The sequence below is a fragment of the Plectropomus leopardus genome, chromosome 12 (assembly GCF_026936395.1).
Source record: "Plectropomus leopardus strain MGB_pleo_1.0 chromosome 12, ASM2693639v1, whole genome shotgun sequence".
Lineage (NCBI taxonomy): Eukaryota > Metazoa > Chordata > Actinopteri > Perciformes > Serranidae > Plectropomus > Plectropomus leopardus.
The window spans coordinates 6,983,913-6,998,409 of record NC_142187.1 but is presented as its reverse complement, the minus strand read 5'-3'; the positions used below and the strand labels follow the sequence as shown (position 1 = coordinate 6,998,409).

Below are 14,497 nucleotides of genomic sequence, written 5' to 3'. Positions count from 1 at the left end.
TCCCGCAGTGCTACCTGTCGGCCACATTGCAGAAGTACAACAAAGCTTTTCATTCTACTGTCATCAGTCATTTATTTTTGGACACACAGAGTAGAAAATATGGTTATAGACAGTCAGACGAACACCTACACATTTAGCAGAGTCATGCACCTGCTATATTTCTACATGCTGAATTATGAACAGCTGGGTTTTCTACAGTGTCGTTGAAGCAGGTGGAAGTCACTATACAGTTTCACGGCAGTTTACAACTTGAAAACCTGATTGAATGAGTGACATAAAAACAAGTTATATATTCGCTAATATTGTTGGTGTGGATATGAGATGCAGTCAAGCTGCAGTGTTACGGTAAGATTATTCTAAGAAAAACTGGGAACAAAATAACCAAAATACACACTTAAAACAGTGCATGCATGATGGTCTTTACCAGATGACGATTATGGGATGTTTCCATTATTACAGAAAGAAGCAGGGATGTAGTTCAGCCTCAGTGTCAGAGATAGAAACGCTCACACAAACATGTTACACGTACTGGAAGCTCCACTGAGTATTGCATATCTACATTTAAGGAATAGTTTGACATTTTGGGAAATACGCAGTCACTTAAGTGCTGGGAGAGAGATGAGAAGATTGAAATCAGCTTCATGCCTCTAAACTAAATATGTAGCTGCAGCAAGCAGCTTAGCTTAACTATCTAGCATATCTATAGTTTTTAGACACAAAAAGCACCACTGTTACTCTTTTGTCTGGAAAACAAAGTACATGAATGTATGCAAACAGAGAACACACTTATCTAATGTGCAGGCTAATGAATGCTTTTTAAACCAGCTTAGCATGAAGACCAGGGAAAACAGCTAGCCTGGCTCAGTTCAAAGTTCACAAAATCTACTAACCTGCCAACACCTCTAACAATTACTAATTAACTTGTTATCTTATCTATCTATTTTATTTGTTCAATCTGTACAAAAACTGAACTGTCAAGTGACCACTAACTTCCTGGAGTTTCGCTTTTTCTGTATGTTTATTTGGTCTATATTCTATTCTGTATGTTTATTATGCTGCTGGTTACTTAAATTTCCCTCGGGATCAATAAAGTACCTATCTATCTATCTATCTATCTTTGCAACTGGTCACATCCAAGAAGACCAGACCTAGTTTGGCATATGACACCAGTAAAATTGCTAATTGCTATTTATGAACTTCACTTTTTGTAGAAATTATTGTGGTGTGCACACCTTCTTTAACATTCAATTCAAGAACTTTATGACTATGCACTGGATTCATTTTTTTTATTATGGATATTGTGGCTTGGATATAACAAGTTAATTAGTGAGTTTTAGAAAGACCTGGTAGGTGTAGAAGTTTTTCTTACCTTCGGACAGAGCCAGGCTAGCTGTTTTCACCTACATATTTAACAGATTACATTGACATCAACCCCTTTTATCTAATTCACAGCAAAAAAAAGGAAATAAGCACATTTCCCCAAATTTAAAACTATTCCTTTAAGGTTGTGATTATAATGACGTCATTAGAAAAGTAAAAAAAAAAATTTTTTAAAAGATAGTACACTACCATTATTTCTTTTTTTTAACCACTGAGCCACTGACTAACATCATCCATACTGTACTGTACTTTAAACTGATTATTAAGTAGTGTTGGTCAACAGAACAGTGTCACACCACCATCCAGTCTGCAGCTTTCTACAGTATAAACCACTTTCACATTTCACTTGAATTTCTTCATCAAACATATAAATCAGTGAACACACCTTTCAACAGTAAAGTAACCAAACCCCAGTGTTTTTGTTCATGGTGTTTTCCAACTTTACTACAGCTGAGTAGTCCAATTCCCTCCACAGTATTGTCAATTTAAAGGAAGCACAAGCCATTAACTGGCAATATAATCTCTATCAGCGTCACGACAAACATGCGACTCCCACTGTGACCCATTACATCAGCATGTCTCAGTGGTCTTACAAATTGCCCGCACTACTAAAAAAAAAACTCACTTTTTTTCTCTTTTCATTCCACCCATCCAGCCTGTGTGTTTAGTAACAAAGACTGAAAGTAAAATCAGCTGTACAAGAGCTACACATTTGTCTCTCTGTGTACTCGACTCCCTCGCCAACAGTCTGTTATTCTAGTGCACAGCAGAGCCACGGGGACATGAGAGCACTGGGTGATCACATCGCAGCACAGCACAGCGCCTCTACAGTGGATTTAGGGGGGTCAGTGCCCTGTTTATGGGCACCTCAGCAGTGGCGGTGCTACCCTCCGGCTACCAGCCCGCTCTTGACTAACGGCTTCATCACAATGGCTGCTGGAATCCATTTCGCAGCTCTCTGTCCACTGGCAGGAGCGTGTGGCAGGTTAGCTGTTCCTCTGCTCCACCTCCCTGTGGGCCGAGGAGGAGGAGCTCTGGTTGTCCTCAGTGTCGTTTCCATCTGGGAGGAAAGTTACAGGACATAAATATGAATAGGACTATATCAGTGTTTTTGCATGTTTCAGTATATTCTCCTTTGCCCCTATCATACTTAACTTTTTAGCTAAGCGAGTAGCGAGGCTCCAGGGATAGAACGGTCTATTGATTGGCCTGTAGGTCCTTCACATTAGAAAAGACTGAAATATCTCAAGACATACTGGACATTCAGTGTCCCCAGAGGATAAATTTTCTTTTTTTTTTTTTTTACTTTGGTGATCTTTGACTTTTCATCTAGCACTACAAGCAGATGAAAAATTCATTTTTGCCAGTGTGGGACATTTCTTGCCAGGTTGCTCCTTATGTCCAGGAAAGAATTAATTTTTTTAAGTTAGTTTCAGAGGTTTAAATTCTTGTCAAATGCATCTGAACGCAGCAGAAGAAAAGTGATATCAATCCAGGTGTTATAGGGTTAAGAAAAGATCAAATAAATCAAACGCACTATTATACGTAAAATCAGTTCACAGTAATCCACCCCCGTATGACGCAGTAGTTTACCTCCCCCTCCTGCGTTGATGTGCAGCTGGGACAGAGACAGGGTGAGGGGCAGTTCTCGTCCCTCTGGGTCGGTGGGACTCTGCAGAATGTCGTGCATGGCGTTCCTGCGTCCCGTCCTGCCGGAGGCAATGAAGTCTGCGTACGTGGCCTCAACATCAGACATCGCTTGTGCATCGTTCACACAGCAACACCTGCAAGGGGAGTAGCTCGAAGTTCAGCTTCATCATTTACAGTGTGTACGTATAGTAGGCCTACATGTAGACTGGAAAGGTTATATTATTCATGTAGCCCATTTACTAAAGGTAAAGTCAATGTTTTCAACATTAAAGTGCAAACAGCATACAGTGTGTATTTGTCATACACCAAACAATATTTAGACCGACGACTGACACTGGTTACATGACGTTAAAGCTGGGAAAGATGCTTGAAATACCACTACTACTACTACTACTACTACTACTACTACTACTACTACTATAGTATACTAGACTTGAGTCGTAGTATACTATAGTATATAATCTGGGCATGTTTATTTTGATGTTGATGTTGTTGATGATGTATTTTGTCGTTTAAAGTAGAATTATTTATTATTATTATTATTATTTTAAAGTATTCCAAGTGTAAGGAAGAAGGTTACTGACAGACACAGTCAAAACTCAAAACTGGTATTTGATAAATATTACTTAATTTTTAATAAAAGTATAATATTGTTTATTGTATATATTTAAAAATACTATATTATCATACAACAATGCATATTTTCACAATATTCTGCTTATTGAGACAAAAGGTGATTAGTTTAAATTTCTGGCATTTTGAACATGTAACTACACCTACTCTTTCAGCAACTTTTCCCAGGGTTGGGGTTAGTTTCAATATCTCCCTTCTTCCATTGAAATAAATATTATGAACGATATGTCATATGTAGCCTAATCATGTTTAAATGGCATGAGGAATTAGCAGACAGATTTAAGTTTAATATATAAAAATGTGGTTGATGTAGTCCAAATTGTATATGAGTCACTGAGAGGAATGCAAAAAGTGTTACAACCGTCCCCTGTCTCCCCTATTCTAGTCTACATATAGCCTTAGCACAGCACCACTGACAACACAACACAGGAAAACAACTAAAGGCATTATTTGTTTTAACCCTTTGAAACTTGGGCAAATTGGCTTAATTTCTTCAAAAAATATGGGAAGTAGATTATGACCAACTTAAGAAAAAATGATACAAAAATTAACATTAAAAGGTTTTTTAAAAAATTAAAAGATTTACAATAACAGAAGGAAGAAAATTACCTGAAAATTTGCAAAAAAGAGTAAAAAAACAAACAAGGACCTGAAAAAAAGTGAACAAATTATACTAATTTGTGTAACCTAATTTAATATATAGTATTATGGTTATTATAATATAATAATAAGTATATAAGTATAATTATAGTAATAATCTTTTCCATTTTTAAAAAATATTTTATTTCCTCTAGTTTATAAATATATATTTATTTATTTATTTTATTCTAAAGAAATTGCACCAATTTGTTCAGGGTTTAAAGGTTTAAATACGTGAAAGGCGTTTGTGTGAAAAGCGACAGCACAAGTGAAGTGATGTGGATCCAGATTTCAGGGTTAACCATTTTAACCCACTATCACAATCTGAATCACTCCCATGTCTTTAATCTGAACTCATGCATTTTTTTCCCATAGTATCTCATGCTAAACCAGGCTGCCCGACCACCGTTAGGCCCACAAGTCCAGGATCAGGTGTAAACCCGACCACAAGTCAAGTCTGATCCCCAAAATGAGTCATGATGTCACTGCTTTATGTCTTAGTCAAGGTTCGGTGTGTCCTTACCTGCAGTGATAGCTCTAGCAGTGTTGTAACCAAAGCTACACATCTAGGGAGTGACTTCACATCCAGCGCAGCGCCACGGGCCCGACATCACATCAAACGCTCCGACACAACAAACAGCACCAAACACAAAAATACCGGAACCGACCCGCGACCAGCAGATAATAATCCTAAACCCTTACGCTACATACCGCGACGACTCAATGCGTGTTTATCATTAAACGTGATTAATCACATCAGCAGGATGCTTTGAAAAGTCCCCAGTCTATTCTCCTCCATAGCTGTCGCATCTTCCTCCTTCGCGACCAATCAGTAGCCAGGAAGCGGCATCTGCGCGCTGATTGGACAGCAGACACAAAAGGATGAGAGGAGAGAGCTCTGAGCAGCACCAGGCTCGCGCTGCGTTCAAAGTCAGCTCGTAAATCTCAGCGACAGCAATAAAATATCTGCTTATGATGTTTTTGGCTATTTGGACGTTGTTTTATGAAAAAAAAGTGAAAAGTTATCGATAAGAAAAGTAATTATGTTTCGTAGTTTCAAAAGAAATTCATTCAGATTAGCATGGCTTTAGTTGAAAGAGATGGAAAGAAAAAGTCCCCTTTTTTTTTTTAAAAAAAAAAGGATTTTTAATTCTGCTTTATTTAAAACTTAAAAAAAGAATAAAATTAAACTAAAAAAATAATAGTGAATATTTCAGAATATGCAGCAGGGATCTTTATAGTACAGACTAAAAAAATAAAATAAAAATACTGATAAAATCGCAGATTGAAAACATAAAATATAATGAAATAAAATGAAAGGAAATATACTTGAATAATGTTTAAAAATATGATAATTCAAACCACTAAATTTTTCATGTGCTCTAAACTCCATACAACGGTATTTTGTACAGCACTTGAAGGTGGCAAAAAGCCATAACTACAATAGTTTCTCCCATTGTTAACAGGTTGTTTTTTTAATTTAAAAAGTTACATTTGCTTATTTTTATTCCTATCACATCTGCTGATTTAACAGCGCACAACATCATGTGGTGTAGTAGAGGGTTAAATATTACAAATGCATTTCACATATGAGTTATCTTCATATTCACATTGTCCCATTTAAATCTATTCATCCCAGGAATCACACTGAATGTAAGCGGACTGGGTCCATAATAAGTGGAATAAAATAGTTGTGAAAACATATTTTTTCTATTACATGTTAAGAATGTGGTCACATTTTGACAGTGTCGTCTGTCTCTTTCTAAAAAACCATTGTAAATTAAATGAATGAGCACAGAGAAATCCCTGTGTGCTCGATGACACACAGTGCATTGTTTTCAAGGATATTTGCTCTTTTGTGATGATGTGCAATGCGATTGGAAACAACATAATGCCAGGAGATAATTGTGTGCAATACATTGTCATACCACAGGATGGCGCTGCTGTCAGCATGAGTAAACACAGCTTCCTGCAATCTACCTTTAATCACTGCTATAACCAAATTAATACAGTGAAAAAATAAGTCCAACTGTTAGAACTTTTATTTAGGAAAGTATACTTTATGTAAAGCAACAATGTAAAGATGCGGTCTCAGTGGACTAACATGCCATTTCTAATATACTTTAGGTACCAATTATTGATCTCATATTTAAATCCCTTTATATTTTGAGCAATGGAACAGTTACAACTACAAAACATCACCTGTGGAGGTGGCAGGGATTGCTCACTGACACCAGCAGCCATATGGTTTGTAAAGCAGCTTTTCAGAGATCAGTCCATCCATCCAGCCTTTACAACCAGAAAAAGACATAAATTGCGATATTACAATATCCGAAATCTAATACAATATCTAGTCACATATCACAATATCAATATAATATTGATTTTTGTGCCCAAAGGAGGGTACCTAGTGCATTGTATTTTAACATGTGGGTACAGGGATTGAGGGGTTATTGTTTATTTATTTGGTTACATTATATTTATTTTTCTCCTAGTTTATCTTCCTCTTTTTTTTCTTAAATAATGATAAAAAATTAAGATATCTGATTGAGGGTATGTGGGTGTTTACATATATATTTTTAGTTAGAGTGTAGGTTTAAAATAAGGAAGCTGGTTAATTAAAATTGGGATTTAATAAGTTCTTCTCACTCTGTCAAATACGCAAACCAAGTAATCGTGTGTTTGACCATTTTCTCTTGCTTTATGCTTTTCATTGTCTGTAAATATTACTTTTTTTGCATGTTTGAAATAAAAAAATAAAAAAAATCTAAACATGTAGGTCGACTGACAAAGTGGCGGCATTTGACACGTTGGGAGTTGGGATGAGAACTCGTTGGTGCTGCACGTGGTGACACATTTCAGGACCACTGTCTTTTGGGGAACCAGCATCCAATGTCTTTCTTCACCACATCAGTTTTCTTTATAGTTCCATTTGTGTTGTAAAGAAAAAAATATGGATAATTTCAGTTTCCTCTTGATGAATTAAAGATAAAACATACAAAACCAACAGTTGCAGTATAGAGAGAAAACGTGCTGACCTTTCCACACCCCTGACTCCAACTCTGCAGTGAACAGCGTGAGCATCTTGTTGCTGTGGAAACAATTTCTCCTCTTTGTACTGGTGGTGCAAGGTTTCAGCAGCAAGACACATTTGGGGAAGTTTTGAAAAAAGGAATCTGATAAGTGGCAAAGAGTTGAGATGGGCTCACTCCCATCAGCTTCAGGGACTTTTACCTTCAGATGCGTTGCTGCTGACAGGATCCACAGAGGCTCAGCTGCGTCTTCGCTGGCTGTCTTCGCTGGCTGTCTTCGCTGGCTGTCTTCGCTGGCTGTCCTTATTGGCTGTCTTCACTGGCTGGCTGCAATGCTGTGCTTTACCTCTCTGTCACTTCACTTTAGATGTTTCCAGCTGCACCTTGTCTCTCTGTGAGCGATGGCTTCATGAAAGACTGCGGCTCTATCAGCAGACAAGCCACTGGGCCTGGAAACATGCAGAATTATGAAATTAAACAACCATTAGTCATAATTAGAATACTGCACATTGCAGTCAGAGAAAACTATCATATCAGGTTATTAACACTTTGAAACCTGAGCCAAATGGTTTGCTTTCTTGCAAAACTATAGGGAGAATATGGGGAAAAATAACTAGGCTTGGCCCAGCAAGAAATTGGTAAAAAAAACAACAACAAAAAAAAAAAACTCCCCAAAAACAAGAAAATAACCTAAAAGTAAAAAAAAAAGGGAAAAAAAAAAAAAAGGTTAAAAAAAGACCCCAAAAAGTATTGAAAATTGACAAACACAAAACAAACAAAAAAAGTATATATTTTTTCTTGTACATAATTTATGCATATATATAATTTATATAATTAAATATAATAAAATAATATAATTATAATTTTATATAAATGTATATAAAAATTATAAATTTAGTTTTCTGGACATTTTCCTCATTTTTTTTTTACCTTCTTAAAAAAATAATTTTCTTGCTCCTTGGGACATTTTTGCTAAGTTGCTTGCTGAAAAATCAATTAAATTTGCTCAGGTTTTAAAGGGTACTAAGGGTTAAATAGCAGTTTTAAGAATTTTTTTCCCCTTTTCTCTACTACTTTATACTTCTATCAGGAAAATTTCATAGGAAAATAATGTGATTCTTACTCTACTGTGCTTATTTGACAGCTGTTACTTTACTTTTCATATTAAGATATCACATGAAAAGACCTTTAATGTACATTGTGAGATTGACAACCTTGATCTCCCTTTTCAAGATTCTGTTTTAACCCTTTGAACTCTGCAAAAAAAAAAAGCCCAGATGTCCTATATCAGTGCTATGAAGGTTACTTTTGAAATGTAATCAGTTAACTTTAATACATTAATCACATTGACTACATTAATTAATAAGTAATATAACTTTTATTACTTATTAAAGTAATATAACGTATTACATTTTATTACTTTTCTAACAAATGTTTTAAATAGGATAATAAAGCTGAAAAGACCTTAAAAAATAACTTGAGAGAAGTTGTGCTCAGATTTGTCTCAAAGGCTTTGCTGAACTGTGTTGTCCAAAAATATATTATAAAAGAATTCCTGCACAGCAAACAGTTGTAAAGCAACAGAATGAATGTTTTATTTAACATAAACTTTTTACTTAAAAGACTTTTTCTCATACGTAACCCCTTTGTAATCACCAACATTTTGATTAGTAACTGTAGTTTAACTGCATATTTTTCTCATTATCTGTAACTGATAACTTTTACATTTACTTTGTAATTGAATTACTGCAACTAGTTACATGTAACTAGTTACTCCTCGACACCGGCCATGATCCAAAGGATTTTCCAAAGAAACATAGAAACTTATCAATAAAAATAAAAAATTAATTAAATTAGTTAAAATATTTCTAAGTTATTTTTTTATTTTTTTGAGATGTGCTTGTTTTTATGAGCAGAGTTCATTGGCGTTGTCCAGAGCTCTTTAAGGGATTCTTATTATTATTCTAGTGCACTAGCGTGCCGCGTGTTTTCACAACGCAAGTCATGTAGCGTAACGGAAGACGGAAACCTGGGCTTTCTACTTACTCTACTATTTAAAAAAAAAACATTCATGCTTTCTGCAGCAAAGATAATGAATGCTCTAGCTATTTTGGTTTATATTATGTATTATATATTAAATCAGTATATACAAGAGTATGCAAATTACTATCTTCCGTGTCCCTTAGCGGGGAAATTCCGCTGTAATTTCGGTGAAATACACAGTTTGCACGGCCCATAAGGTAAGGTAACAAGCTAATGAAGTTATGCCATGAAAGACAGTGGCCTTAGCTTTCTGTTGTTAAAAGTATGGATTCTCAATCTATTGTGTTTTCATTTTATTTTAGGGCGACATATATACACACAAGATGGAAACAGCGATATCCTGCGGCTATTTTGGGCAAATACCGGAATATAACTGCAGTGAAATACTACATCTACATGGCATGTAAGGTAAGATAACTAAAGGTCATGATGAGATGACAGTGAATATAGAAGCCTTACCTTTCTGCTGCAAAAAGAATAAATGTGCTAGCTGTTGTGGCTCTTATTTTAAATCTATTTAACCCTTAACACCTGTAGGCTATCAACATCAGTTTTTAAGGGGTTAATCTCCTCACTCTCACTCGTATTTTCCTGTCAGTCTCTAACCCCTTTTTCACAATCATGGGCTGGCTTGGCTTGGTATAGCATGGTTTAATTTGGTTTGGTTTAGTTTGGTTTGGCATGTCAGCCCAGTGCGGCAGAGATTCGTGTCTCCTTTGTGGCTTCCTGCTCGAAGGCGTATCTTAAACTGATGACAGCTTGTCTTAAGTGATGATGTTTAAAATTCCATCATCAAAATTCCAAACACTGGCTCTAGATGTGGCCATTTGTGTTTTTACATCAGCCACCTTTGTTAGTAGCCAGTCTGTGTCAAGCACTGTATCAGAAAAACACAGAGTTTTAATGTGAAGCTGCTTTATGTAGTGTTTTTACTGGTTTTAATCAACTGGTCTGTGTGTTTTGGAGATGAGGAGACCTCTGTGCATAATTTGGCTCCCCGTAAAACCTCTGAACGTTTTTATCAGAGTAAGTCAACACTTGTTAAGTTATCAGAGAAAATGGTGGATGCACAATAGCAGGTGGTGGGCAAGCTGCTTGTGTCCAACATGCCAAACGGGACTAGAGAAACATTGAGAATAATGTGAAACTGCTTTAATCAGTGCTTTTACCGGTTTGAATCATCCAGTTTGTTTAGAGACTAAGAGACCTCTGCAGATAGTTCAGCTTGCAGTTAAAACCTCCTGAACAACTAAACTGAAGGAATTCTAAACAAGAGAAGTTTTATATATATATTTATATATATATATATATATATATATATATATATATATATATATATATATATATATATATATTTATATATATACTTAAGCTGGTTGAAATCTGCAATTCACCAGGAATGCACATTAAGGGGGACTTTTGAAGGTTTTTATGTTCTCAGCAATGTTTTTCCTGAAGTCAAATGTACAGTGTGTGTTTTCCTGGGTAGAAAAGTTTAAATCAACCACATACAGCTCATAGCCCTCTGATGTTACACTCTTTGAAACTTATACTCTCAGATTTGTGGGCCAGGCAGTTTTCTTGACTTTAGGCGTTGATATCTCCACAGTGGCTGAGTGGATTTTTTTTCATGTGAATTGCATTTGAAACATACATATCTGATCTTTCAGTTTAAACTCAAAGCGAGGCAGCTAGCCCTTAAAATCTCTTACGATGTTAGTTTATATCAAGAGACATAGGACCCTGGGAATGTAGAGATGACCCCGTGTCTGTCAGAACAGCTCCTCTTTGCTAATACAGTCTCAGATTTCACTGGCACTCCAGACACATGCTAGTAATACGAGACTCCATTACCTGTACTCTGCTAATTGGCTAATCTGAGGGTATCTCAAAGGGAGAATCCAGGCACACATCAACACTAGCTTTAGCAACATTGTACTCCATCTCAGCACCAATAAGGTAAGGAGGAAGCAATGAGAAATCAGACATTATAGTTTGCAGAGAGATGAGTTCGCATCAATTTATTGTCTCCGGTCCATTACACATGAGGGGTAATGATGAGATGGACTTAGTTCACTGAACCGCTGTGATACTCTTAAGTGCATTTTGCTGTTAATACTCTGCATCTTTACAGAAGCAGGATTGTGAATACAGGACTTTGACTTGCAACGGTTGTATTAGTACCTTGTCTTAGAGCCTCTAGAAACATGCCTTGATATAGTTACTATATGCACATACTATATCAAAGTTGAGTGTCTCATTAAGTATCTACAAAAATCTGGATGAAAAGAAATTCACTTTCCCAACTACTAGACAAATCTAGTTCAAAACAGCATTTCTCCAGACTCTGCAGCCTCTGATAACATGACCCTAACTGAACTGTGGGCCTACATTAGAGGTCAGGAAGAAGACCATTAACAGTCAGTAGCTTTGTGACACGGCTTGAGCCAATCACTCCAGTCTCTGCCTCTCCTTTTTCCACCAGTCACTCAGGCAGACCAGCTTCCGCCTTGTTCACGCCCCCTCCGCATAATTCGACCAGGTATACATCTGCGCTTAAACAGCTTAAACTTCTGCACTTAAACGTCTGCGCTTAGAGGCTCTAAGAAAAGAAATTCACTTTCCCAACTATTAGACAAATCTAGTTCAAAACAGCATTTCTCCAGACTGTCTGGGCGTGGCCAATCATATTTTATTTGACACCTCCTTGGATCCCACCTTCGTCAACTGTCTCTCGTCTCCACGACGATAGCCATGGAGCAAAGCAGAATCGGCGTGGTACGGCCCTATCTGTTCCAGCCCTCTGACTCTGGCTGCGTTCCTAAATCCAATCTGATGCTGTTCTCTAAAATGAGAGAGCTGTTGTTTGAAGCCATGGAGTGTTCTGTTTCTCCAAGAACTAACAAACGGTTAAGTTCATTAAGTATTCACTTCATTCGATGCTTTGCGGCTCCTTCTCCCCAAACAGTGCCCAAATTGTGCTCTGACACTTCCAGAGTACAGTGCTCTGGATATCCAAATGTTACATTCCAACAGCGCTGCGAATTTACCAACGGTCCAGTTTGTGCCAGAGGGCGCTCTGGCACTCCAAGTGTGTGTTTCTGAACACATCCTCTGAACTTTCAGAATTGGAGGATTCTCAAAATAATATATTTCACTCTGTCACCGAATGGCAAGTTTATTGAATGCTTGATTATCGATATTACTTCAGCATACAGTTAGCATCACGTAGCACATATGATATGAGCTGAGATGCACCCATTTATTATCAAAACCCTGAAAGCAAAGATAATGCTGTTCAAATTTGGATTAAGGCTAATGTCTGATAATTTTTTATTCTTTTTTATTATGCATTTAAGAGCCTAAATTAAATATTAATAAAGTTTTTGGTGATTTGGGTTTCCAGTGGCTTTAAGTAAAGGGTCAAAGTACTTTAAACAGAAAAGATTACACACTCCTCTGTTGACTCAAGAAAATCTGAGCAGTCTGGTCTGATTGGTGCACAAAAAATGGATGAAATACCTGGTGCTCAGGAAAGCAAGAGACACAAGATGTTTATCTGACAGAAAAATGAGCAGCTTTATGGATGTACTAGTTTAAAAATGAACTCTAGTTCCTGTGCTCACAGTGGTGCTCATCCCATTATAGCTGTATGGTTTATGGCAGCTCAGAGCAGATCAATAAAACCTGCAGTGTCTTCCTACAGTATCTTCAGCAAATGTTAGAGCTTTCACTCTCCAGCTGACTGTGGGCAAAGCAGCTCTTTTCAGCGCACTAAATCACTAAAATCCGTTCATTAAAAAGATTTGTTCACCAAAAAATGTTCAGCCAGAGCAACAGCTGCATGTAGTTCTACTTTTTTGTGGTACCTAATTATGAAATAAAATATTTTGCACTACTTCCAACTTTGAGACTTCAAGACCTAAGAGCAAGGGAAAAGGAGCATTAGACTTAACCCTTTGAAACCTGGATTGTCATCAATTTTTTTTGTGCTGCGTTCAGACACCTTTCACAAGTATTTGACCATTTAAAAACAGAACAGATTTGTTGAATGACTTTGGAAAATAATGACCAACTTGGCAAAAAATGTATCACAAATTACAAGAAACTGGTAAAAGGTGACAAGAAAAGAACTTAAAAAAATTTAAAAAGAGGAGATTATGAGATTATTTTTAAATGGGAGAAATGTCCAGAAAACTATATTTATAATTATAATATTTTGATATTTAAAATTATGTTACAAAAATTATATACAAACAATACATTTTTAACAAAATTTTTATACTTTTTAGGTAATTTTTTCTTATTTTACTTTTTGTTGCTTATTTTAAGGTAAATTTATTTTTCTTGACTTTTTTAAATTTTCCTTTTATTTCAGCGACGAGTCACTGAACATGCATGTCACTCACACTGCACTCCATCCCTGCATGTTTGCTCAAAACTGACTGCGAGCTCAGCTTTAGTAAGAAAAGAATGCGTCGTTTCACGAAGTGACTTGGTTCATCAGCCCTAAAGATTGGTTCACTGGTTCGACGCAACAGAAGCGGAAAAAGACTCTCCCTGCCCAGAACTTCTACCTGTCCCTTTGATTTTTAGATCAAGCTTAACCTTCAGTGGGAAGAATTTCTTTACCTGTTGCTCGTACAGAAAAGGATGTGATTCAGACCTCAGTGACAGCAGTGTCATGTTTTATTCCTCACAGAAGATGTGGTTAGCTGTAACCTGAACAGCCCGCAGTCTACAAAAGAATTTATCAGAGGAGGGAGCAACTCTGGAGATCAGACATAATCTCAGCAAGTTTTAATTAAGGCCAAAAGCAGTACTTTTTATAGCACTTGTTAGATTATTGGCTAATTTGGATGGTGAAGTTGGAATGGGTTAAATGCAATAGAACCAGACACAAGCTTTGAATCACAAGAAGATCAACTGACTAACACACTTGAACCTAACTCTTCATTATCTATATAGTTGTTGAAATATCTCAGTCTGAGCCAAAGTGGTCAACTAACCGACCTCATTGCCATCCATACATGCTGCTAGCATGACTAATAATGAAAAATAAGTAGAGCCCATACAGTATCATGTCCTCCATGTCCTCCATTGACCTGTAATCATGCGTC

At 36.6% G+C, this 14,497-nt stretch overlaps 1 protein-coding gene and 1 long non-coding RNA gene across 2 annotated transcripts in view; one reads left to right on the top strand and one right to left on the bottom strand.

Moving 5' to 3' along the window:
• LOC148188036 (uncharacterized) overlaps positions 1-14,497 on the top strand; it is a 38,371-nt gene extending 23,874 nt beyond the window's left edge. Inside the window, exons 3-4 of the long non-coding RNA XR_015778249.1 lie at positions 9,680-9,785; positions 13,756-14,497. This is a non-coding gene — a long non-coding RNA (uncharacterized LOC148188036). The remainder of the gene's footprint in view (positions 1-9,679; positions 9,786-13,755) is intronic.
• On the bottom strand, positions 47-5,127 carry LOC121951827 (cAMP-dependent protein kinase inhibitor alpha-like). Its single transcript, XM_042498310.2, has 3 exons — positions 4,826-5,127; positions 2,974-3,164; positions 47-2,440 (listed from the first exon to the last, which is right to left on the bottom strand). Exons 2-3 carry the CDS (start codon positions 3,134-3,136, stop codon positions 2,367-2,369), a joined length of 237 nt encoding a protein of 78 aa, XP_042354244.1. The 5' UTR covers positions 3,137-3,164; positions 4,826-5,127; the 3' UTR covers positions 47-2,366.

Excerpts from the sequence above, each read along its gene's own strand:
- LOC121951827 (XM_042498310.2), bottom strand. The coding sequence starts at position 3,136 with ATGTCTGATGTTGAGGCCACGTACGCAGACTTCATTGCCTCCGGCAGG. Across the intron at positions 2,441-2,973 it reads CATCAACGCAGGAGGGGGAG|ATGGAAACGACACTGAGGAC; the intron begins GTAAACTACTGC and ends CTTTCCTCCCAG.